This window comes from Lepus europaeus, chromosome 19, assembly GCF_033115175.1.
Source record: "Lepus europaeus isolate LE1 chromosome 19, mLepTim1.pri, whole genome shotgun sequence".
Taxonomy (NCBI): Eukaryota; Metazoa; Chordata; class Mammalia; order Lagomorpha; family Leporidae; genus Lepus; species Lepus europaeus.
Window position 1 is genome coordinate 58,705,016 of NC_084845.1, and position 26,044 is coordinate 58,731,059.

The window sequence follows — 26,044 nt, forward strand, 5'->3', positions numbered from 1 at the left end:
TAAAAATTTATTTATTTATTTGAAAGACATATACAGAAAGAGAAGGGGATAGATAGAGACAGAGAGAGAAATAGAGATAAGAGATATCTTCCATCTGCTGGTTCACTCCCCAAATGGCCACAATGGTCAGGGCTGTGCCAGGCTGAAGCCAGGAGCTTCTTCCAGGTATGCCATGTGGGTGCAGCAGCCCAAGCATTCGGGCCATCCTCTGCTGCTTTTGTAGCCACATTAACATGAAGCTGGATCGGAAGTGGAACAGCCAAAGTGGAACACGGGAGCTTGAACCGGCGCCAGTATGGGATCCCTATACTGCAGGCTGAGGCTTAACCCTCTACACCACCATGCTGGCCCCTCTCCTGTCCTTTTAAAGAGAAGTAATTTTTGAGCATCTTTTGCATGCTCAGGAGTGTGCTGTGTATTTGATGATTTAATTTTATCTTCCTAATAGATGAAGAAACAGCACTAGAAAGTTGAAGAGCCAGTATGGCTACCAAAGGCTTTCTCTTTTCAAATCACAAGACCTCCCCAAACTTTGTAATTTATTTTGAATCATCATAACATTGTTACTTGCATGAGATGTTAATTTTCTTTATTTTATTTTTTCTAGCTTTTTACTTATACTTCACAGCTTATACTTTTGTTTTTCAAGTAGCTTATGGCTTTAGGGGAAAGTAAAATGTAGCTAGTTGTTATTAATGGATAATTGGATCTCATTACTTTAAGTTTCCTGATCTTTTAAGTTAGAGCCTCTTGTGTAAATGCTGTTCCACCCTGTGCAGAGTGTTAGCTTACAAGGTTTTTCTCTCTGGCCTTGTTTAGGTGGTGTCGCAGCGCATCAGCACTGTGGATCTCTCCTGTTACAGCCTCGAGGAGGTTCCTGAGCATCTCTTCTACAGTCAAGATATCACCTACCTCAACTTGCGACACAACTTCATGCAGTTAGAAAGACCGGGGGGCCTCGACACACTCTACAAGTACGTGGAGAATAGCTTTCCAGACTAACTTATTAAAATCACATTGTAAAAATATCATAGTAGTCTGCTCAGAGTGAACATGCTTACCATCATATATATATTCGAAAATGTCCCCTTGTTTTTGAAGAGGAAGGAAACTTTTTATTCACATGGTTTTATCACTCTCTCCTCCTCCTCTGAAACAAGATTTATGCAAGTGTTGTTATGGAAACAACAATGAACTACCATTGATCAAGATAATCTTTTTTATGTAAATCATTGGCAGTGATGTATAACTTGAGAGATTCAATATATGAGCAGTTTTTGAATAGAAATACCAAATTTAAATGATTTAAATAGGCCTGACTTCAGGAATTCTCTTCCTGCAGCCAGAGCTTTATTTTTCCTTTCTGTCTGCTGCTGCTGACTTAAGCCTTCTGTCAGCTATGAAACCTTTCTCTACTAATAAAGGAACCATTTCGTTCGTACAGGTGACCTACATGTTTTTCCATCTCCTTTGTTAGATTATATTCCCCATTCCCACCCTCTTCCTGGATAGGAGTGAATAAACATGTTATATAAGTAACTGTCTGGGCCTAGAAGGAAATTACAACATTCAGAGTAGTTTAAATTATGTGGTGACTTAAAAATAGTACCCATTAATGACAAATTTTACATAGTTCCTTCATAGCTAATAAATCTGGGATAGTTTCCAGAAAACATTGTGATTTCTATCTCATCTGATATTACATTTTAGAAAGTTTTTCAAGTATAGTAAGCTTCTATTGAGTTATTTTAATAGTGTTGGTATGTAAAAGTGAATATGACCTATAATTTTAGGGACCTTGATTTTTAGTATTCCCTTCTCAGTTGCTTTGAAAATAGGATTAATCCATTTGAGGGCTGAATAAGAAATTCTGAAGTCAAGACAACAAGCCAAAGAAATAATCAATAAAAAGGTAATGGGAATCTGGAAATCAAAGTTCAGATGCCAGCGCTGTGACACAGCGGGTTAAATTCCCAGTCTGTGGTGCTGGCATCCGTTATGGGCAACCGTTTGAGTCCCGGCTGCTCCACTTCCAATCCAGCTTCTTCTATGGCTTGGGAAAGCAGTAGAGAAGCCCCTGCACCCACGTGGGAGACCTGAAAGAAGCTCTTGGATCCTGGGTTTGGATTGGCCCACTCTGGCAATTGTTGCATGAACCAGCAGATGGAAGACCTCTCTCTTTGTCTCTGCCTCTCTGTAACTCTGCCTTTCAAATAAATAAATAAATAAATAAGCCTGTTAAAAAAAAAAAAAGAATTCAAAGAGTTTGAATTTGGATGAGGAGCATTAAAGTGAAGTACCAAGAATTCAAATCCAGAAGTAGATGATATAGATCTCTGTCATGGACAACACCTCAGCCTGATCCTCTTGTGCTTGAATAGCTGAGTATCATACTTGAAAGTAGAATTTCCAGAGTGACCTTTGTGGATCTGCTTTATAATGATACGTTCTTTCTCTGGGTAGGACAATATAGGTACCTTTTGTTTATGGCATAAATAGAAGCACCAAAATTACTATTTCATATTGTGTATCAGATCACATTACAATAAAACACTGTGTCACATAACATTATCCAGCTTTAATTTCTCTTTATTTCAAATGACACTTGAACCAGTATAATTTCAATATGAAAACAGAAGCTGCTAAAAAAAAAAAAAAAAAAAAACAACCAGAAGCTGCTAATAATGGGTTTTGATATACATCTTTTATTTATTTTTTATTTATTTGACAGATAGAGTTACAAACAGTGAGAGAGGGAGACAGAGAGAAAGGTCTTCCCTCCTTTGGTTCACTCCCCAAATGGCCACAACGGCTGGAGCTACGTTGATCTGAAGCCAGGAGCTGGGTGCTTCTTCCTGGTTTCCCACGCAGGTGCAGGGACCCAAGGACTTGGGCCATCCTTCACTGCTTTCCCAGGCAACAGCACAGAGCTGGACTGTAAGAGGAGCAACCAGGACTAGAACCGGCACCCATATGGAATGCTGGCGCCGCAGGTGGAAGATTAACCTAGTACGCCATGGCACCGGTCCCCTGATATACATTTTTGTTAGCTATTCCTGAGTTAATTCTTGCAAGGTTTTAGATCTAACATATAGACTTTTTTTTTTTTTTTTAAACAGGCAGAGTGGACAGTGAGAGAGAGAGACAGAGAGAAAGATCTTCCTTTTGCCGTTGGTTCACCCTCCAATGGCCGCCGCGGCCGGCGCACCATGCTGATCCAAAGGCAGGAGCCAGGTGCTTCTCCTGGTCTCCCATGGGGTGCAGGGCCCAAGCACTTGGGCCATCCTCCACTGCACTCCCGGGCCATAGCAGAGAGCTGGCCTGGAAGAGGGGCAACCGGGACAGAATCCGGCGCCCTGACTGGGACTAGAACCCGGGGTGCCAGCGCCGCAGGCACTGGCCTATTGAGCTGCGGTGCCGGCGACTTTTTTTTTTAAGATTTCATTATTTATTTAAAAGTGAGAGTTACACAGAGAGAAGGAGAGACAGAGAGAGAGAGAGAGAGAGGTCTTCCATCCACTGGTTCACTCCCCACTTGGCTACAATGGCCAGAGCTGCGCTGATCCAAAGCCAGGAGCCAGGAGTTTCTTCTGGGTCTCCCACATGGGTGCAGGGGCCCAAGGACTTGGGCAATCTTCTAGTGCTTTCCTAGGTCATAGCAGAGAGCTGGATCGGAAGTGGAGCAGCCAGGACTTGGACCAGCGCCCACGTGGGATGCCAGCACTGCACGCAGCAGCTTTACCCACTATGCCACAGCACCGGCTCCGCGTATAGACATTTAATAAAAGATTTCAAGAATATCAAGAATTATTTGATGTAAAAGAATTGTTCCAGCTTGCACTGTTCTTCAAGATTTTGTGCCTTTTAATGGAGAACTTCTATCACGTTAAACCGGGTTTCCTTGGTAGCATGGATTGTATATTAGTCATCCTAGCATTCTGTGCCCACACAATGTTGGGCATGCAGTGAGTGTCCAGTGTATGCTTTGGAATAAATTCTGTGATGGACATTTAAATAGATCATCAAAGGTCATTGATATCTCTTGCAAAGATACAGTAACAGATTTATTGAAATGCACTGTAAATTTTTACCTCTGCCCTTTAGATTTTCTCAGCTGAAGGGCCTGAACTTATCCCATAATAAGCTTGGATTCTTTCCTGTGTTGCTATGTGAGATCTCTACTCTGACTGAACTCAACCTCTCCTGTAATGGATTTCATGACCTGCCAAGTGAAATTGGAAATCTGCTAAAGTAAGTATCTGATTTTTCTAGATTTTTCTTTTCTATTGTTGAATAAGAAATTTGTCTGGCATTTGGAATGAAGTACAATGATCTCTTGCAGTGAAACAGATTGAGTAATTATTAGGATTCTAGTCAACAGGAGTTTTTTTTATTTTTTATTTTTTTATTTGACACAGAGTTAGACAGTGAGAGAGAGATAGAGAGAAAGGTCTTCCTTCCATTGGTTCACCCCACAAATGGCTGCCATGGCCGGAGCTACGCTGATCTGAAGCCACGAGCTGGGTGCTTCTTCTGGTCTCCCATGTGGGTGCAGGCGTCCAAGCTCTTGGGCCGTCCTCCACTGCCCTCCCGGGCCACAGCAGAGAGCTAGACTGGAAGCGGAGCAGCTGAGACTAGAACCCACGCCCATATGAGATGCCGGTGCTGCAGGCGAGGATTAACCTAGTGAGCCACGGCACCGACCTCAACAGGAGTTTTTGACATCAGAGATCTACATGTCTGTAGCAGTGACTAATCCCTCAACTTCAGCAGCAAAGGTCTGGACTCTAACTTGGAGAGGCCAGCCATGTAAATCAGTTAGCAAATCTCTCCATGGAGAGTTAGGATGTTTTTACCATTTTTGGATAGGTAATAAATTCATGACATACATCAGAAGCCGTAACTGTATTTGTATCTATTCCACAGAAACCTTTCATTGAAGTGACTTGTTTTGTTTTCTTCCTGCAGTCTTCAAACCCTTTGTCTTGATGGCAACTTTCTGACTACTTTACCTGAAGAATTGGGAAATCTGCAACAACTTTCCTCCCTGGGAATTTCCTTTAACAACTTTAGTCAAATTCCTGAGGTTTATGAGAAACTCACTATGGTGGATAAAGTTGTTATGGCAGGAAATCACCTGGAAGTCCTAAGCCTAGAGGTGCTGAACCGGATGAGCCATGTCAAGCATGTGGATTTAAGGTGAGGTCATTCTTTACTATGGCTTCCTGTAGGTTAACTGTGATTTGCCATTACATCTTCTCTTTATAAAGACTTCTTTAAAGCATTGGGATTTGGGGGCCAGTATTGTGGGGTAGTGGGTTAAGCCACTGCCTGTGGTGCTGGCATCATTTATGTAAGTGGATTTGAGTCCTGGCTTCTGATCCAGCTCCCTGCTAATGCAACTGGGAAAGCAGGGTAAGCTGATCCAAGTACTTGGGCCTCTGCTACCCACCCACATGGAGACTCATCCAGGTCTCCCATATGGGTGGCAGGTGCCTAAACACTTGGGTCCTCCTCCACTGCTTTCCCCAGGATATTAAGAGGGACCTGGATTGGAAGTGGATCAGCATGGACACAAACTGGCACCCATTTGGGATGTGGGCTTCACAGAAAGTGGCTTTACCTGCAACACCACGACATCTGCCACCCGTCAACCCTTGACTTCTTTTAGTAAGTTTTATTTTCTAGTCATAATATTTTCCTAAAGGAAGTTGGTAAAGGCTTTTGCTAGCAGTAGGTCAGTTATATCCCTTATACATGCATGGTGAGAGATAGGTGTATTGAAATACAGGAAAATGAGAACAAACCTGCATGCACTAAATCATATATTCATTTAAAGAACCAAGAGATCAGTTTTTTTTTTTTCATTTTCCTTTGGACTGTCCCACACACACATTATATTCTTCTCCATTTATTAATGTGATATGAGTCTTAGCACAAGAAGTAGAGCAGGCATGGCAGCAGGAGGAATATGCTGTCATAGTTCTGACATGATACTCTCATGACCCCTGTCCTTTTTTTTTTTTTTGATAGGCAGAGTGGACAGTAGAGGGAGACAGAGAGAAAGGTCTTCCTTTTTGCCGTTGGTTCACCCTCCAATGGCCGCCGTGGTAGGCGCGCTGCGGCCAGCGCACCGCACTGTTCCGATGGCAGGAGCCAGATGCTTATCCTGGTCTCCCATGGGGTGCAGGGCCCAAGCACTTGGGCCATCCTCCACTGCACTCCCTGGCCACAGCAGAGAGCTGGCCTGGAAGAGGGGCAACTGGGACAGGATCGGTGCCCCGACCGGGACTAGAACCTGGTGTGCCGGCGCCGCAAGGCGGAGGATTAGCCTGTTAAGCCACGGCGCCGGCACGACCCCTGTTCTACTTATTCACTCAGAGGGTTATGTTCGTCGTCTTGACCTTTGTTCCCACCTAACTTCATTAGGTATTTGGATATAAGCATTTTATTGTTGGGGGTTGTGGACCCAGTTTTCTTTATTTATATTTAAGTAGATATGTATTTGCCAATCTGGAATGTCTAACTTAGCTGTAACTTGAGTTTTTTGTTTACAAATTCTCTGTGGTTATTTATATGTTATCTTGCAAAATGCAACAAATCATAAAATCCTTAAGTTGTTCAGGAAAAAAGAAATGGATCATGCCTCTCCAGTTTTTTGTTTTTTTGTTTTTTTGGTTTTTTTGGTAAACTCATTTAATAGAATTTATTTTTGATTATTTTCTTATTTTTGCATCTTAAGGATGAACCATTTGAAAACCATGGTTGCTGAAAATCTGGAGGGAAATAAACATATCACCCACATGGATTTGCGGGATAATCAGCTGACTGACTTGGATCTCAGCTCCTTGTGTAGCTTGGAGCAGCTGCATTGTGAGCGGAACCAGCTGAGGGAGCTGACGTTGAGTGGCTTCTCCCTTCGAACTCTCTATGCCAATTCGAACAGTGAGTGCTTTGTAATACCTCCTGTTTTTCTCTTTCAGCTCCAGTGCAGCTTGCTAAGAACAGTGGCGTCCGTGGTACTTCTCAGACACTCTGCAAAATGGAGTGTGTGGTTCATTGAGGTCTAGCTTTGTCTTTTTTTTTTTTTTTGACAGAGTTAGAGACAGAGAGAAAGGTCTTCCTTCCGTTGGCTCACCCCCCAAATGGCCGTTACGGCTGGCACACTGATGCTAAGCCAGGAAGCCAGGTGCTTCTCCTGGTCTCCCATGTGGGTACAGGGCCCAAGCACTTGGGCCATCCTCCACTGCCTTCCTGGGCCACAGCATAGAGCTGGACTGGAAGAGGAGCAACTTGGACAGAATCTGGTGCCCCAACCAGGACTAGAACTCAGAGTACTGGCGCTGCAGGCGGAGGATTAGCCTATTGAGCCACAGCACCGGCCTAGCTTTGTCTTTTAATGTTACTGTTAACCACTGTGCATAAGAAGACATAGTAAGATACTTTAAGGTTCACTAAGTATGCATAATAAGAGGCATTTCCACAAAACACTGGAGAGTGGAGAGGTGGGCAGGCATGTACAAAACAGATCATCAACAGTGGTCTAAAACAAGGATTGGCAAATTCGCGTACGCACATGTCTATGTGTATAAGAATTTTTATCACATCATTGTTTTAATGGAAAAATAGGAAAAAATAAGATTATCATGGGGTTGGTGTTGTGGTGCAGTGGCATAAGCCCTTGCTTCTGATGCCAGCATCCCAAATCTGAATGCTGATTTCAGTCCTGGCTACTCTGCTTGCAATCTGGCTTCCCACTAATATGCCTTGGAAGTCCAGATGTTTGGGCTCCTGCCATACACATACAAGACCCAGAAGGAATTCCTGGCTCTTGGCTTAGCCTGGCCCAGCGTAGGCTGTTAGCTATTTGGAGAGTGAACTAGCAGATGGAAGATATATCTGTCTGTCTCTTTTCCTCTCTGTCTCATTCTGCCTTTCAGATAAATAATGACTATTATGAGGAAAATGCATAAATCAGTAGTTACATAGTGATTTATTTAAGATTTGTTTATTTTTTTGAGAGGCAGAGTTAGAGAGAGAGATAGGGAGAGACAGAGAGGTCTTCCTTCCGCTGGTTCACTCCCCAAATGGCTGCAACGATGCATCTGGGCTGATCTGAAGCCAGGAGCCAGGAGCTCCTTCTGCATCTCCCATGCAGGTGCAGGGGCCCAAGCACTTGGGCCTTCTTCCGCTGCTTTCCCAGGCTGTGAGCAGAGAGCTGGATAGGAAGAGGAGCAGCTGGGACTTGAACTGGCCACTATGTGGGATGCCAGTGCCACAGGCAGAAGCTTAACCTACTGTGCCACAGTGCTGGCCCCTAGTTACATATTTATACAATATAATGTATCAAAGCAGTGGACATTAATATACTAAGATTTTATATGTTAATATAGAATAATCAGAAACATTTTTTGAGGGGGGAAGAAAGTAAGTAATTGCACAATATGTATACTGTGATAGTTATTTCAAAATTCAAAACATATGGAAAAAAATTTTTTTATCTATATAAGTGTGTCATGACAGCTTGAAAGTATCCATGGGAATGATAAAAATCATATTTAAGATGATATTTACCTTATCATATGTGTATTTTTAAAATTCTGTTTAAAAGTCTATAGCTTGTTAAAGCAGAATGTGTATTTGTTAAAAGCTAGATGATGGGTAAAAGAAACTTCATTATTCTCTTTTCAGTACCTCTAAAGTTTATTAGGGTAAAATAAAGTGAAGGACTTTTGCTTTCGTTGCCTTCTGTCATATTACAGAAACTTCCAATTGTAACTTAAATTACTTGGCTTGAGCAGAATAGTTCTAAAACTGATGAGTGTTTATTTCCTATGACGTGGTTGTAGTAGTATGCCCTTCTGTGACATGATGGTAGTAGCTCCTTGCCATGAAAGTATTTGTTATTGGGACCATCTTCATTCCCTAATATGTTTAGAGATCCTGAATGCCTGGCCCTCATGGGAAAGACCTCATTGATACATGTACAGTCCTTAGTCAGTGGCAGTGTCACAGCAACGTACTGAACAGGGCTTCTTTGAGGTTAGCAATCCTTAAGTTTGATAATCTGGAAAAATTCACATAAAACAGTTGTACTTTCAGTGTCTCAAGGTAAAGAACTCAGCTTCACAAAAGAGGTTATCCAGGTGATCAGTTAATACAGGAAAAGGTTCTCAACTTCTCTAGTCATCAGGAATAAGGAAATTAAACCCCTGTGGGATGCAATTCTGGACCTACCAGGGTGACTAGAATGGTTGCTGTTGGGAATATAATTTGGTATTGCATGGGAAAATTTTGGTAGTCTCTCCTAGAACTGAACATGGCCCTGCCTTGTATTTGGCAATTTCCCACCTAGGCCAATGTTCACCCTAAATGTTTGTTTTAGTTCACAAAAGATGTTGACAGAAACGCCGTTTAAAGTAACATCAAACTGGAAAGACTTAAATGCCTAAGAGCTGACTCTGTACCAGGTAAATAAATTGTGATGTATTCCCATAAAAGAACTTTATCTGAGCAGACATGAGATGAATCAACTATAACTATATACAAACAATATGAACAGACCTCAACAAGCATAATATGGAGTGAATGAAGCCAGATAAAAGTTTTATGTAAGCTAGATGTGTATGTATATAGTTATATTAATAGGCAAAAGAACCTGTGGTGTTGGGAGTCAAGATAGTATTGCCCTTGTGGGGCAGTGACTTGGAGGAGTGGGTGGGGAGGCCTCTGGGGAACAGGCAATGATCTGTCTCTGCATCTAGAAACTCTTGCACATTCAGTTTGTGAAAATCCATTCTTCTCTGCAATTAAGATTATTATATTTTTCTGTATTTATGTTATATTTTAATTCAAAGTTAAAATATTGCCAGTAAAAATCCATTTATTATTTTTTCAAGTTAAAAGACTAAGTAGTTCGTGTTAGTGTTTAACAACTGCCTGAAGCAGTGTAAATCCAGTACAGTACAATGCAGGATCTGTCAATTGCATACTTGTTTTTCTAGACAGATTGGGATCCAGCAGTTAAGGACATTCATTTTCTATCTGATATTTATTCTCAGTAATCTTATTCTTTTTTTTTTTTTTTTTTTTCCTTACTAGAGCTGACAGCAGTAAATGTGTATCCAGTTCCTAGTCTTCTCACTACCCTGGAACTCTCCCGGTGAGTGTATCTCCTAAGGGTGGTTCTTGTTTGTTGCTTAATATTTAAGAGAGATATGTGGATACTTGCCAATTTTAAAGTATAAGAAACCTGTTGAAATATTTGGGTAACCTGAAGAAAGATGAGAGGATGAGTGGAGGAACCCGTTTAATACCTGTACTGTAGAGTTAGAGGAAGGATGCCCTTGAAACTGAGAGGTGCCTATGGATTACTCAAAGACTAGCTATAAAAAAAACAAAAAACAAACAAACAAAAAAAAACGATTTATTTATTTGTTCGAAAGGCAGAGTTACAGAGAGGGGGAGAGAGAGATGGATCTTGCATCTGCTGGTTCACTCCCCAGATGGTTGCAATGCCCAGGGCTGAACTAGTCTGAAGCCAGGAACCAGGAGCTTCTTTGAGGTCTCTAATATGTGTGGCCAGAGCCCAAGCACTTGGGCTATCTTCTGCTTTTCCCAGGCACATTAGTAGGGAGCTGAATAGGAAGCGGAGCAGCCAGGACTCAAATGGGCTCCTGTATGGGATGCCTGCATTGTAGGCGGCAGCTTAACCTGATATGCTACAACTCTGGTCCCTCAAACATGCAAACATAGAAGATGATGCAAACATAGAAGACCTTTTATCTTCATGTCAGGGATTTCCATTTTTGTCAGTTGAAATCAATTAATTCTTGCTTTTTAGATGCAACTTTTAAAAAATAATTTTTTTATACTGTCATGTCCCACAGTGGTCTGAGTTTTAGAGATATTAATTACATTCAGGACTTTTTTTTTAAATTTTCTATTGGTGGTCAGGAATAGGCATAAATGCGATTCTCTTTCTTTTATTTATTCATTTCCAATCTTGTGATAGGCATTTGGGATTCAGTGACTGAGTTTTATAATCTGATTAACTGATTGACAGTCAAACAAGCTTTACAGGATAGTGTTCTAGTGACTGTGAGTGTAGGGTGCACACAGCAGTACAAACAGCAGTGGGCAGGGTCCAACATGGTCAGAATTACTGTGAAACTGAGGTCAATGTGCAATACGCAGTGCAGTGCAGTGTCTGGCATACAGTAGTAAAACTACTGCCTGCACCGCCCACAGCCCATATGGGCACCAGTGCGAGTTCTGGCTGCTCCACTGCTGATCCAGTTCTCTGCTAATGTGCCTCGGAAAGCAACAGAAGATGGACTCCCACGTGGGAGACCTGGAAGAAGCTCTTCTTAGCTCCTGGCTTCAGATAGGCCCAGCTCTGGCTGTTAAAGCCATTTGGAGAGTGAACCAGCAGATGGAAGATTGCTCTTCTCTCTCTCTTTCTCTCTCTCTTTCTGCCTCTCTGTAACTGTACCTTTCAAATAAATAAATAAATCTTTAAAAAAACACAAAAAAATAAGGGGCCCGTGCAACAGGTGAATCTTCTACCTGTGGTGCCAGCATCCCATATGGGTGCTGGTTCTAGTCCCAACTACTCTTCTGATCCAGCTCTCTGCTATGGCCTGGGAAAGCAGTGGAAGATGGCCCAGTGCTTGAGCCCCTGTACCCCATGGGAAATGTAGAGGAAGTCCTGGCTTCTGGCTTCGGATCACTCCAGCTCTGGCCATTGCAGCCGTTTGGGAGTGAACCACCAGATAGAAAACATTTCTCTGTCTCTCTTTCTCACTGTCTATAGCTCTACCTGTCAAATAAATAAATAAATAAATAAACCTTAAAAAATAAAGAAATAATAGCTATTGTGGCTTTTACTTTATTATTGTTAAGCTATTTATATTCCTACTCATTCGTTTCTTTGTGGTGTAACCCCAGCATAGGTCAATGTTAAGAATTCATCTTTTCCCTGGACCTTGACCATTTTTGAAGAAAATCACAGGGCTGGCGCGGTGACACTGACATCTCATATAGGTGCAGATTCAAGTCTTGGCTGCTCCAGCTCCAATCCAGCTCCCTGCTAGTGCTCCTCGAAAGTCCTTGGGCCCCTCACCCACATGGGAGACCTGGATGAAGCTCCAGGATCCTGCTTCAGTCTGGCACAGCCCTGGCTATTACAGCCATTTGGGGGTGAACCAGCAGATGGAAGATCGATCTCTCTCTCTCTCTCTCTCTGTTTCTCTCTCCCTTCCTCCCTCTCTCAGTCTCTACCTCTCTCCTTTCTCTGTTGCTCTAATTTTTTAAAATTTTCTTTTAAAAATTTTCTTTAAAAAATTTATTTATTTGAGAGATAGAGTTACAGAGAGAGGAAGAGACAGAGAGAGGTCTTCCATCTGCTTGTTTACTCCCCAAAATGGCCGTAATGGCCAGAGATGGGCCTGTCCAAAGCCAGGAGCTAGGAACTTCCTCCGTGTTTCCCACACTGGTGTAGGGGCCCAAGAACTTGGGCCATCTTCCACTGCTTTCCCAGGCCATAGCAGAAAGCTGGATTGGAAGAGGGGCAGCTAGGACATGAACCAGTGCCCATGGGATGCTGGTGCTCCAGGTAGAGGCTTAACCCTAGTATGCCACAGTGCCAGCCCCAATAAATTAAAAAAAAAAAAAAATCATATCAAGGTAGATAGCACTACAAATTCGTAATTTCCAATCTCTTCTGAGCCTACTGGCTTTTCTTTTACTTTCTCCTACATTGTCCTCAGCACTGTTGCATATCACTCCACTCATCCCTCATCCAGTCTCTTCCACTCTAGACTGCATGCCTAGAGGCTAGAGGCCATTATGGCCTATTTCCCTAATCTTCCTACCAGTTTGGATTTGCATAGACTTGACTCTCATCCATTGTCAGCTTCCTTCCTCTGTTGAAGCCAATCCAGCTATCTTGCTTTTGGCTTTATTCATCCCATTGCCCTGACTTGCTCTTTGAGTCATCCTCTTGCTCCCTACCATGTGTGTTTTTCACATCCAGTCTGTATATACATGCTTCTCTTCTGTCTTAAAAAACAGAAAAAGTTACCTTTACCTCACAACTCCCAGCTACTTTTTAATTTTTTTTTTTTGACAGGCAGAGTTAGATAGAGAGAGAGACAGAGAGAAAGGTCTTCCTTTTTCCGTTGGTTCACCCCCCAAGTGGCCGCTATGGCCGGCACGCTGCGCTGATCTGAAACCAGGAGCCAGGTGCTTCCTCCTGGTCTCCCATGTGGGTGCAGGGCCCAAGCACAGAATCCGGCACCCCGACCGGGACTAGAACCCGGTGTGCCGGCACTGCAGGCAGAGGATTAGCCTAGTGAGCTGCGGCGCCAGCCACCCAGCTACTTCTAATCCCTCTTAAGCCCTTTTTGTTCATGTTTCTCAAGAATTATTTACAGTTGCTGGCTCAGTTCCCATTTGCTTATTGCACCAACAATTCTATTTAGACCCCCTCTTACAGAACTTTTCTGTGTTGACACAGTTAACTTTGGCTGGCCTTTTTCTGACCTTTTTCGTGCCTCTTTGGCTATTTCTTCTGCCTCTCTTGCATACTCTTCTTTTTCATAGACTTTTAGAGGCTGATTGTCTCCCAGGGCTCTGTCCTTAGTCCATTGCATCTCACTGGATGTAATCTCATTTCCTCCAAAGATTTCAGCTGCATTCAAGTGTCAGTAACACCCACATATCGAGCCCAGGCCCCTTCTCTGAGACTCAGACCCGTCTGTCCAATTCTGTACTGGACACTACAACCTGCATATCCCCAAGTACCTCACATATATGCCAGATGAAGCTCATTATCCAGCCCTGCATCCTGTCTTAACTTGTATGTCTTGTGTCTGTTCCAGTCATTGGCCTTATCTCCCTGGTCATCTAGGCTATGCTCTTGCCTCTGCTATTCCCCACAGCTAGTGCATCTCCAGGTTGTTTTATTTTTGTCTCTGAGGATTTCTGGAATGCTTCCATGGCTGCCTCTACCCTCCAACTTATTACTGCTCATTCAGGCTTCATCATTTCTTGTCTGGAATTCTACAATAGATTTCTGATTGTTCTTCCTTTTACCAACAGAACCAGGTTCTCAGTCAGACATTTATGTGTCCAAGGAGTAATCTATTTAAAGTGCAACACTGATTGATATTGACCCTTTGCTGCCTGTGAACATTTCTGTGAGACTTCTTTGCCTGAAGATCAAGTCCTAGACTTCTGAACATGCTTTAGTCCTGATCCTAGTTTCTTTTTCCTATTCTCCTCTTGTCATTCATTGCTCCATCATCACCAGACTGCTTATCATTCCCCATATACGTCAAGCTCATGTTCTCACTCCTCATGTAAGGTCATGGTACACCAGTCTTCAAAAATTTTTTTTGGGCCGGCGCCGTGGCTCAACAGGCTAATCCTCTGCCTTGCGGCGCAGGCACCCCGGGTTCTAGTCCCGGTCGGGGTGCCGGATTCTATCCCGGTTGCCCCTCTTCCAGGCCAGCTCTCTGCTGTGGCCTGGGAGTGCAGTGGAGGATGGCCCAAGTGCTTGGGCCCTGCACCCCATGGGAGACCAGGAGAAGCACCTGGCTCCTGCCTTCGGATCAGCACGGTGCACCCGCCGCAGCGCACCAGCCGCGGCGGCCATTGGAGGGTGAACCAACGGCAAAAGGAAGACCTTTCTTTCTGTCTCTCTCTCTCACTGTCCACTCTGCCTGTCAAAAAAAATAAAAAAATTTAAAAAAATAAAATAAAATTTTTTTTGTACAATTAAAAATTTATATAAGGTCACCATATTTCATGTATTTTATATAGACATATTTTGCGGTATAGTGATACTTCCCACCCTACCGTCCCTTCTGTCCACGAACCCACCCTCCCTTCTTCATTTCTTATTCTTTTAATTTTTACAATGACATAGTTTCAGTTTGTTTTATAATCATAAGCTTAGCCCTCAACTATATAAAGAATTTAACAAATAATAGTAAGAAAATATATTGTTCCTCAACAGTAGAGACAAGGGCTGTAAATAATTCCCAAAGTGTCAGTTTGATATACATTATAATTTTTTATACTCTGTTAGTTACCACAGATCAGGGAAAACATATAGTATTTGTCTTTTAGAACTAGCTTATTTCACTGAGTGTTATCATTTCCAGTTGCATCTGTTTTGTTTTGAAAGACAAGAATTTCATTATTTTTATGGCTGAATAGTATTCCATGGTGTATTTATACCATATTTTCTTTATGAGCTAATAGATATCTGGGAAGCTTTGATATCTTAGCTATTGTGAATTGAGCAGCAATAAACATGGGGGTACAGATAATGACTTCTTTAAAAAAAAAGATTTATTTGTTTATGTTGAAGTCAGAGTTACACAGAGAGAGAAGGAGAGGCAGAGAGAGGTCTTCTATCCACTGGTTCACCCCCCAGTTGACCGCAATGGCCAGAACTGTGCTGATTCAAAGCCAGGAGCCAGGAGCTTCTTCCAGGTCTCCCACGAGGGTGCAGGAGTCCAGAGACTTGGGCCATTTTCTGCTGCTTTCCCAGGCCATAGCAGAGAACTGGATCGGAAGTGGAGAAGCCAGGACTCGAACCGGTGCCCATATAGGATGCTGGCACCACAGGCAGCGGTTTTACCCACTACACCACAGTGCCAGCTCAGATAATAACTTTTTTTAAAAAGATTTATTTATTTATTTGAAAGGCAGAGTTACAAAGAGGCAGAGGAAGAGAGAGGGTCTTCATTCACTGGTTCACTCCCCAAATGGCTGGAGATGGGTCGATCCAAAGCCAGGAGCCAGGAGTTTCTTCTGCATTTTCCATATGGGTGCAGGGGCCCAAAGATTTGGGCCATTCTCCACTGCTTTCCCAGTCTCATTAGCAGGGAGTTGGATCAGAGGTGGAACAGCTAGGACTCGAACTGGTGCCTATGTGGGATACCACCACTGCAGGCAGTGTCTTTACCCACTGCACCATAACTCTTTTCATATGCTGATTTCATTTTGTTTGGGTAAATTCGCTGCAGTTGGATGGCTGGGTCACGTGGTAGATTTTCAGATTTCTGAGAAATCTCCATTCTGTCTTCCACAATGGCTGCACTAGTCCACATTCCGCCAACAGTGGATTAGGGTGCCTTTTCTCCCACATCATTACCAAAATTTATGATTCTTACTGAAGTGAAATGAATCCTGATTGTCGTTTCTATTTGCATTTGCCTGATGACTAGTGATACTGAACATTTTTTTCAGGTATTTGTTGGGAACTTGAATTTACTCTTTGGAAAAATGCCTGTTAAGTCATTTGGTCATTTCCTAACTAGATTGTTTGTTTTGTTGCTGTTGAGTTTCTTTAGCTCTTTATAGATTCTGAATATTAATCCTTTATCAGTTGCTTAGTCTGCAAATATTTTCTCCCATTCTGTGGGTTGCCTCTTCATTTTGCTGAGTGTTTCCTTTGCAATGCAGAAGCTTCTTAGATTGATGTAGTCCCATTTGTCTATTTTGGCTTTGATTGCCTGTGCTTCTGGGGTCTTTTCCAAGAAGTCTTTGCCTGTGTCAGTGTCTTACAGATTTTCATGAATATTCTCCTCTAGTAATTTGATGGTATCAGGTTGTAGATTTAGATCCTTGATCCATTTTGAGTGGATTTTTGTGTGATGTAGGGTAGAGATCTTGTTTCATATTTCTGCACACGAAGATCCAATTTTCCCAGCACCATTTGTTGAAGAGACTGTCCTTTGTCCAGCGGTTGATTTAGCTGCTTTGTCAGGGATGAGTTGGTTGTAGATGCATGGATTGATTTCCGGGATTTGTATTCTGTTCCATTGGTCTACATGACTATTTATGTGCCAGTACCAGGCTGTTCTGATTTTAACTGAGCTGTAGCTTATCTTGAAATCTGGTATTGTATTGCCTCTGGCTTTCTTTTTGTTGTTTACGATTGCTTTAGCTATTTGGGGGTCTCTTGTGTTTCCATATGGATTTTAGCATTGTTCTTTACTAGATCTGAGAAGAATGTCATTAGAATTTTGATTGGGATCACACTGAATCTGTAAATTACTTTTAGTAGTATGTACTTTTTTTTTTTTTTTTTTTGACAGGCAGAGTGGATAGTGAGAGAGGGAGGAGAGACAGAGAGAAAGGTCTTCCTTTTTGCTGTTGGTTCACCCTCCAATGGCCGCTCTGGGCAGCACATCGTGCTGATCTGAAGCCAGGAGCCAGGTGCTTCTCCCGGTCTCCCATGCGGGTGCAGGGCCCAAGGACTTGGGGCCATCCTCCACTGCCTTCCCAGGCCATAGCAGAGAGCTGGCCTGGAAGAGGGGCAACCGGGATAGAATCCGGCGCCCTGACTGGTACTAGAACCCGGTGTGCCGCCGCAAGGTGGAGGATTAGCCTGTTAAGCCACGGCACCGGCCCATATTTCCTAAGTTTTTTAAACACGAGCTTTCCAGATGTTGAGAAAAATTCATAAACTTCTAGAGCCCGGTGTGCCGGCGCCGCAAGGCAGAGTTTTAGCCTGTTAAGCCACGGCGCCGGCCAGTAGTATGTACTTTTTGCTGACATTAATTCTTCCAATCCATGAACTTAGAAGATTTTTCAATGTTTTGTGTCTTCTTCTATTTCTTTCTTTAGTGTTTTTTAAGTTTCATCATAGAAATAATTCACCTCCTTTGTTAAATTTATTCCAAGTTATTTAAATGTTTTGGGACCAGCGCCGTGGAATAGTAGGTTAATCCTCCACCTGTGGCACCAGCATCCCATGTGGGAGCCGATTCTAGTCCCGGTTGCTCCTTTCCCAATCCAGCTCTCTGCTATGGCCTGGGAAAGCAGTGAAGGATGGCCCAAGGGCTTGGGCCTCTGCACCTGCATGGAGACTGGAAAGAAGCACCTGGCTCATGGCTTTGGATCGGTGCAGCTCTGGCCATTGAAGCCATCTGGAGAGTGAACCAATGGAGGGAAGACCTTTCTGTCTCTCCCTCTCACTGTCTGTAACTCTACCTTTCAAATAAATAAAATCTTTAAAAAAAATTTAAATATTTTGTAGCTATTATGAAAGAGACTAAAAAGAACTTAAAAGTTCTTTCTCAGCATGGCATTGTCTGTGTATACAAATTTTTTTGTTTTTTGTGTGTTAATTTTATATCTTACAGCTTTTAGAGTTCCAGTAGTCTCTTAGTGGAGTCTTTTGGCTCTCCTATATAAATAATCATGTCATCTCTAAACAGAGATAATTTGAATTCCTCCTTTCCAATTTATATCACTTTGGTTTCTTTTTCTTGCCATTCAATTTGATACTTCTCATAAATTTCCTTGATTGTGTTGAGGAATGTTTCTTCTATACTCAGTTTGCTTAAGATTTTGATCATGATAGGATGTTGTATTTTGTTAAATGCTTTCTCTGCATCTATTGAGACAATCATGGCTTTTATTCTTCAATTTATTATTGTAATATATCGCATTTACTGACTTGCATATATGGAACCATCCCCTGAACACCAGGGATAAATCCCACTTAGTCTGGGTGAACAATCTTTGTGATGTGTTGTTGGATTCATTTAGCTAGAATTTTGTTGAGGATTTTTACGCCTATGTTCATAGTGCTATTGGTCTGTAGTTCTCTTCCTTTGTTGTATCTTTTTCTGGTTTTGGAATTAAAGTGATGCTGGCCTCACTGAAGGAGTTTGGGAAGATTCCCTCCCTTTCAATTGTTTTGAATATCTGAGAAGAATTAGAATTTAAAAGTTCTTTAAAAGTCTGGTAGAATTCAGCAGTGAAGCCATCTGGTCCTGGATTTTTCTTTGTTGGGAGGGTCTGTATTACTGATTCAGTCTTCATCTTGGTTATTGTTCTGTGTAGGTTCTGTGTCTTCATGACTCAACTTTGGTAGATTGTATGTGTCCAGGAATCTATTTCTTCCAGATTTCCTGATTTGTTGGCATATAGCTGTTTGTAGTAATTCCTGATGATTCTTTTTATTTTTTATTTCCGTGGTATCCATTGATCTCCTTTTTTTATCTCTGGTTTTATTGATTTGGGTCTTTTCCTTCTCTCTCTCTCTCTCTCTCTCTTTTTTTTTTTTTTTTTTTTTTGGTTGGGCCAATAGTGTATCAGTCTTGTTTGTTTATTTTTTTAACCAGCTCTTTATTTCACTGAGATATAATATGTATACATATACATATATATGTATATATTATGTCTCAATTTTGTTTATTTCTTCTCTAATTTTTGATTATTTCTTTCCTTCTACTAATTTTGAGTTTGGTTTCTTGTTGTTTTTCCAGGTCCTTGAGATGCTTTAAAAGCTCATTTATTTGATGCGTTTCCAAATTTATTGATGCAGGCACTAATTGCTATAAATTCCCTTCTTAACACTACTTTTGCTGTATCCTGTAAGTTTTGATATGTTATATTGTCATCTTCATTCAAATTGTTTTATTTCCCTTTTGATTTTTTTCTATGAGCCTCTGTTCATTCAGGACTCTGTTCAGTCTCCATGTGTTGGCATATTTTCTAGAGGTTCTTGAGTTTTTAATTTCCAGCTTCATTCCATTGTGGTCAGAAATGGTATATGGTGGGGCCGGTGCCATGGCTCACTTGGTTAATCCTCCGCCTGCAGTGCCAGCATCCTATGGGTGCCAGGTTCTAGTCCCGGTTGCTCCTCTTCCAGTCTAGCTCTCTGCTATGGCCTGGGAGGACAGTGGAGGATGGCCCAAGTGCTTGGGCGCCTGTACCTGCATGGGAGACCAGGAAGAAGCACCTGGCTCCTGGCTTCAGATCAGTGTAGCTCTGGCCGTAGCGGCCATTTGGGGAGTGAACCAATGGAAGGAAGACCTTTCTCTCTGTCTCTCTCTCTCTCACTGTGTAATTCTGTCAAATAAATAAAAAAATTATTAAAAAAAAAAAAAAGAAATGGTACATGGTACTTTTTTCAATTTATATGAATTTGATGAGACTTGCTTTATGGCCTGGCATATGGTCTATCCAGAGAAAATTCCATGAACTGATGAAAAGAATGTGTATTCTGCAACTGTGGGTTGGAATGTTTTGTAGATAATCAGGTCCATTTGGTCCATAGTATAGATTAGCACTGTTGATTCTTTGTTGATTTTCTGTCTAGTTGATCTGTCCATTGATGAAAGTGGGGTGTTGAAGTCCTCCATTACTAATGTGTTGGAATCCATATCTCCCATTAGATCCATTAACATTTGTTGTAAATAGCCAGGCACCGTGGTATTGGGTGCATATACATTTATTATAGTTACGTCTTCCTGTTGAATTGATTCCTTAGTCATTAAATAATGCCCTTCTTTGTCTCTTCTAACAGTATTTTTGTTAAAGTCTATTTTTTCTGATTTTAGGGTAGGTACAACTGCTCGTTTTTGCTTTCCCTTAGTATGGAATATTTTTTTTCCATCCTTTCACTTACAGTCTCTGTGTATCTTTGTTGACAAGGTGTGTTTCTTGTAGGCAGGAATAGATGGTCTTATTTTGTAATGCATTCAGCCAGTTTGTATTTTTTAGTTGTAGAATTTAGTCCATTTACATTCAAGGTTAGTATTGATAAGTAATGACTTGGCTCTGCCAGTTTTCTCTAAATATTACTATTGTTTGCTTTGGATTTCCTTTGTACTTTTACTAGAAATTTTCTGTCTTTACATTATTTCATAATGATGACTGTCTGTGTTTCTGTGTGTAGCACATCCTTAAGCATCATTTGTAAGGCTGATGAGTGGTGACAAATTTCTGTTTGTTTTGGAAGGTTTTTATTTCACCTTCGTTCATAAATGAAAGCTTTGCTGGGTATAGTATTCTGGGTTGATGGTTTTTTTCTGTTAAGACTTGGACTATGTATCTCCATTCTCTCCTAGCCTGTAGGGTTTCTGATAAGAAATCAGCTGTGAGTCTAATTGGAGATCCTCTGAAGGTAATCTGTCATTTCTCTTGTGCACATTTTATAATCTTTTCTCTATGTTTTTCTATTGAAAGTTGACTACAGTGTGTGTGATGAAAATCTTTTCTGGTCATGTCTATTAAGAATTCTATGTGCTTCCTGTACTTGGATGTCCTTTTATTTCTCCAAATTAGGGAAGTTTTCCATTATTGTCTCACAGAATATGCCTTATAACCTATCTTCTCTTTCCACACCTTCAGAAGCTACTAAATCCCATATGTTGGATCATTTGATAGTATCCCATAAATCTTAAACACCGTTTTTAATTTTTCTGATTTCTTCCTTTTTTATTTTTTTAAATTTGACTGTTTGCTAAGATTTGTCTTCTAGTTTGAATATTCTTTCTTCTGCCTCACCAAGTCTGTTAAGGATTTCACTGTATTTTTTATTTGACATATTGAATTTTTTATTCCTAATATTTCAGTATGATTTCTCTTCAAAATCTCTATCTCATAGGAAAACTTTTCATGCTTCTCATGTTTGGATTTCTTTAACTCATAAATTTGCTTCTCATTGTTTCTGAGTAATCCTATGATCAGTCTTTTGAATTCATTTTTAGACATTTCATCGTTCTCTTCATCTTCACAATCTAATAATATTGAAGTGGTTTTGTGTTCCTTTGGGGGAGTCATGTTGTCTTCCTTGTTGTTTCTTTTATTTCCGTGTTTATTTTTAGGGATTTGTAGAAACACTTGTTAGTTTTCTCCACTGATGGGTTTTATTTTTGAACTGTGGCTTAGTGGAGTGTCTGTTCCTTCAGTGATTACCCAGAGGTATATGCTGGGTGGGGCCAGGGAGCTCTGGTCAGTCTCAAGGGTAGGATGAGAATCCAAGGTGATACCCAAGTTGGGTGTCAATAGATTTCTTCTATTGTCAGCAGGGGGTAGGGTATGATCTCCCCTGCTGGCATAATCACAACTTCACCTCCTCTTTTCCAAGGTGATCAATGCCTAAGGTTAGCCCACAGTGGGTATAACCCCCCCCCACCGTTGCAGGTGCATGAATTGCACAAAAGATCTGTGCAGTCCTCAGTGTAAGCATGGAACCCTTTGCAATGACCACCCCAGGCAGTTAAGCAGCTCTGAGCCTCACACACTGGGCACAGTGATTTCCCAAATACCCAGCTATACCCCAAGACCTATCGTGCAGTCCCAGAATTCTCAGTCATAGCACCCAAGGCTCTCATAGTCACAGGGAACAGAGGATCCCCTCGCAGCCCCATGAGTCTGCACTACCCATGGAGAGAGCAGAGATGTTCCCAGAGCTAGCTGCCTGCCGGTGCTCCGCCTTGGCAGTTAGAGCCCCATAACCTGTGATAGCTTAAGAAGGGAGCACTTCACAATCCCAAGTACATGCCCAGCCTGAGTAGTTGCAAATGTGGATTTTTCCATCTGGTAAAATCCCCTGGTTATGTGCTGCAGCCTCTACTAGTTTTGAGATGGTGTCTTCTCCATACTGGTTGCCAGGTGCCCTTGGCGGGGCGGGGCGGGGGGGGCGGGGAGAAAGAAATGTGCTTTTCTTTTTTTTTTTGACAGGCAGAGTGGACAGTGAGAGAGAGAGAGAGAGAAAGGTCTTCCTTTTTGCCGTTGGTTCACCCTCCAATGGCCGCCGCGGTAGGCGCGCTGCGGCCGGCGCACCGCACTGATCTGATGGCAGGAGCCAGGTGCTTCTCCTGGTCTCCCATGGGGTGCAGGGCCCAAGCACTTGGGCCATCCTCCACTGCACTCCCTGGCCACAGCAGAGAGCTGGCCTGGAAGGGGGGCAACCAGGACAGGATCGGTGCCCTGACCGGGACTAGAACCCGGTGTACCGGCGCCGCAAGGCGGAGGATTAGCCTAGTGAGCCGCGGCGCCTGCCAGAAATGTGCTTTTCCTTTGCTGTTTCAGGTGGTTACCCTGCCTCCAACGAGGGCTCTAGGCCAGCCTCAAAGTTAGTGTGGTTCACAAGGTTCTGCCTGACACAGTATTCCCAGTGGCATGTGTTGCTGCAGTCTGCTCTGACCTCCCTCTCAGAAGCTCGTCTCTCCTCCAGTCCCTGGCTGCAGCAGTTGTGGGTGGTGTCCCTGCTCTTCTCTCCATGACATCCTTTCTTCCTTCTGTAGAGTTTGTATTGCAAATTTATCTCCAACTCTCCCCGGGTAATACACTTCTGCTTCTCTTCTGTCTTCCTCTGATCACAATCAGCACATCTTTTCCCTATTCAGACATCGTGGAATCTCCTCTTCCAGTTCTTACTCAGATGTCATTCATCTCAAGGAGCTTGTCTTAATCCTTTTCAGGGAAAATGTTCCCTTCACTAAACTTTCAGCGGTATCTGCATTTCTCCAATGCAGCACTTACCTCAGCTGCTTCCTTGTGTCCTTTGGTCATTCCAGAGAAACCTGCACCTAGAGAATAAAGTTCCTTCACTAAGTGTCAGCTCTACTAAATATTGAGTTCATGTTTCAAACCATAGATGGTTTTTCCTTCACTTGAAACATGTTGTCCTTACTTCACTTTGATTCATTGTTTATTTTCCTTGGAATTTGCTTCTCATCTCCCCTGAGGCACTCCTGCTCATTTTATTTACTTATTTATTTTTTTAATTTATGAATTTGAAAGGCAGAGTGACAGAGAGACAGAGACAGAAAGAGGAAGAGACCTTCCATCCTCTGGTTCATTTCCCAAATGGCCACAACAGCTGGTCCTGGGCCAGGCCAAAGCCAGAAGCCATGAATCCCATCCATGTCTCCCATATGGGTTTCCTTGGCCAAAGTACTTGGGCCATCTTCTGCTGCTTTCCCAGTGCATTAGTATGGAACTCCATCAGAAATGGAGCAGCCAGCACTTAAACCTGCTTAACTTGCTGCACCAGAACTCCGGCCCCCATGCTTTTTTTTTTTTTTTTTCCCAATGTCCGGAAGGGCTAGTTCTGCCTTACTACTTTTTCTCCATGATATTCTTTGATAGTTTATAAATTTTCAAAATGCATTTCAGATTTTGATTTCGTGGTGTGAAAATGGAAATTGTGTTATCTGGTATGAGATTCTGGTGTTGCAAGTGTACCATAACACTGGCCCCTCTTCATTTTCTAAAGGCTGTTTAAAATTCCACTTGTATTCATTCTTTCCTCATCTCTGCCTCACTCCAGCCCATCACATGTTTACTTTTCTACCTTTTTTACATTCTTTGAGCAAGTGTCAGAATTTTCCCAGATTATACGTATTTGTGTGCTAGTTTCTCACCCTTATAATTGAACAGCCTTTACTCAGACCTGCTGCATTCCAGTACGTACTTGGGACTGCCTTGTAGATTCTGTCCCTGCCCTCGGGGCTCCCAGGCTCCTTAATAGATGCCTTTCAGTCTAGTGAAATGAGTTCCGCATGTCATCTTAAATGGTGTCTTTTAATTATTTTTTTTTGCCAGAAACCTGCTAGAATGTGTCCCTGACTGGGCCTGTGATGCAAAGAAGATAGAAATAATAGATGTGAGTTATAATCTTCTCACAGAGGTTCCTATGAGGTATGTGGGTATGTGTGTATGTGTATGTGTGTATATATATTTTCGAGTTCCCACTCATTTGTTAAGTAAATATTGATCACCTGATAAGTACAAGGCAATGTGACTTGTCTTCAGGAATATCCTAATAGTTAATGCATGGTCTTGGCCTGCAAGGGACTTAAAAAGAGTATAGTGTAATAGATGCATGGACAGCTGATAAAATATACTAAAAGTTGCTGGCATAGGTTGGTGATAGACTCATAGTTAATCATAGTAAATTTTATATTTTTTTATTATGAGATGGCATTGAACTTTGCTTTTATTATGTTACCTAATCCTTTAAAAACTGCATATGAGGAAACTAAGGCTTAGACTAGCTACGTAACCTGAGGTTGAACTTAACTAGGGAGTGATGAGAGCTGACGACTGAGTGTAGTCCTTAGTCCCAAGCCTTTGTACCTGATCACTACACCACAGAAGTAATTTTAGAAATGCAGAGGAGGAACTAGTGCCTCATGGAGAAGATGGCATTTGAGTTGACCTTTACCTGAAGGTGGCATTTCTCTAAATGGAGATGTTAACAGAGTAGTAGTTGGGGCTGGCACTGTGGTATAGCAGGTAAAGCCGCTGCCTGCAGTGCCTGCATCCCATATGGGCGCCGGTTCGAGTCCCAGCTGCTCTACTTCCCATGCAGCTCTCTGCTACGGCCTGGGAAAGCAGTGAAAGATGGCCCAAGTCCTTGGGCCCCTGCACCCACATGAGATACCCAGAAGAAACTCCTGGCTCCTGGCTTTGGATCGGCCCAGTTCTGACTGGTGGGGGCCAATTAGGGAGTGAACCAGCGGATGGAAGACCTCTCTCTCTCTCTCTCTCTCTCTCTCTGCTTCTTCTCTTTCTATGTAACTCTTTCAAATAATAAATAAATCTTTGAAAAAAAAGAATAGTAGTTGAAGCTGGGGGAGAGGTAATATATTCAAGAGCTCTGAGTTGTAACATGTGGTTGTTACCTGTTGGAATCTTTAAAATTAAACTAGGGGCCGTGTAGCCTAGAAAATATGAACACAACCTTTAGAGTCAGACCTTAGTTCAAATCTAGGCTGCTCTGTTTACTGTTCAATGTGAGCCCCTCAGCACCCACATGGGAGACCTGGGATAAGCTGCTGGCTCCTGGCTTTAGATCACCCCAGCTTCAGCCAATGAGGCCATTTGGGGAGTGAACTAGTGGATAGAAGACTCTCTCACTCTGTTCTCTCTATATACCCTCTGTAATTCTGCCTTTCAAATAAATAAAATAAATCTTTAAAAAAATCAAACTTTCTGGACTTCATTGTTAATTGGCCTAGCACCTTTTTTAAAAAAAAGTATTTGAAACAGAGTGACAAGAGAGATAAAGAGGGAAAGACAGAGAGTGAGTAGGATCTTCCATCTGCTGGCTCACTCCCCAAATGTTCACAACAGCTGGGACTGGGCCAGGCTGAAACCAGGAGTTTGGAATTCCATCTGGGTCTCCCATGTGTGTGGCAGGGGTCCAGATACTTGGGTCATCGTCTCCTGCCCTCTCAGGAGCTGGATCAGATGCATAGAAGCTAGGACTCAAAAA

The 26,044-nt window shown here is 42.2% G+C and overlaps 1 protein-coding gene across 2 annotated transcripts in view; it reads left to right on the plus strand.

Moving 5' to 3' along the window:
- The window catches only part of PHLPP2 (PH domain and leucine rich repeat protein phosphatase 2), a 90,258-nt gene that overhangs the window by 42,309 nt on the left and 21,905 nt on the right, over positions 1 to 26,044 (plus strand). For both annotated transcript variants that reach the window (XM_062176759.1, XM_062176760.1), the window contains exons 6-11: positions 820 to 974; positions 4,105 to 4,251; positions 4,969 to 5,199; positions 6,743 to 6,945; positions 10,102 to 10,162; positions 24,370 to 24,465. In XM_062176759.1, the coding sequence (XP_062032743.1) occupies positions 820 to 974; positions 4,105 to 4,251; positions 4,969 to 5,199; positions 6,743 to 6,945; positions 10,102 to 10,162; positions 24,370 to 24,465 (893 nt within the window). The remainder of the gene's footprint in view (positions 1 to 819; positions 975 to 4,104; positions 4,252 to 4,968; positions 5,200 to 6,742; positions 6,946 to 10,101; positions 10,163 to 24,369; positions 24,466 to 26,044) is intronic.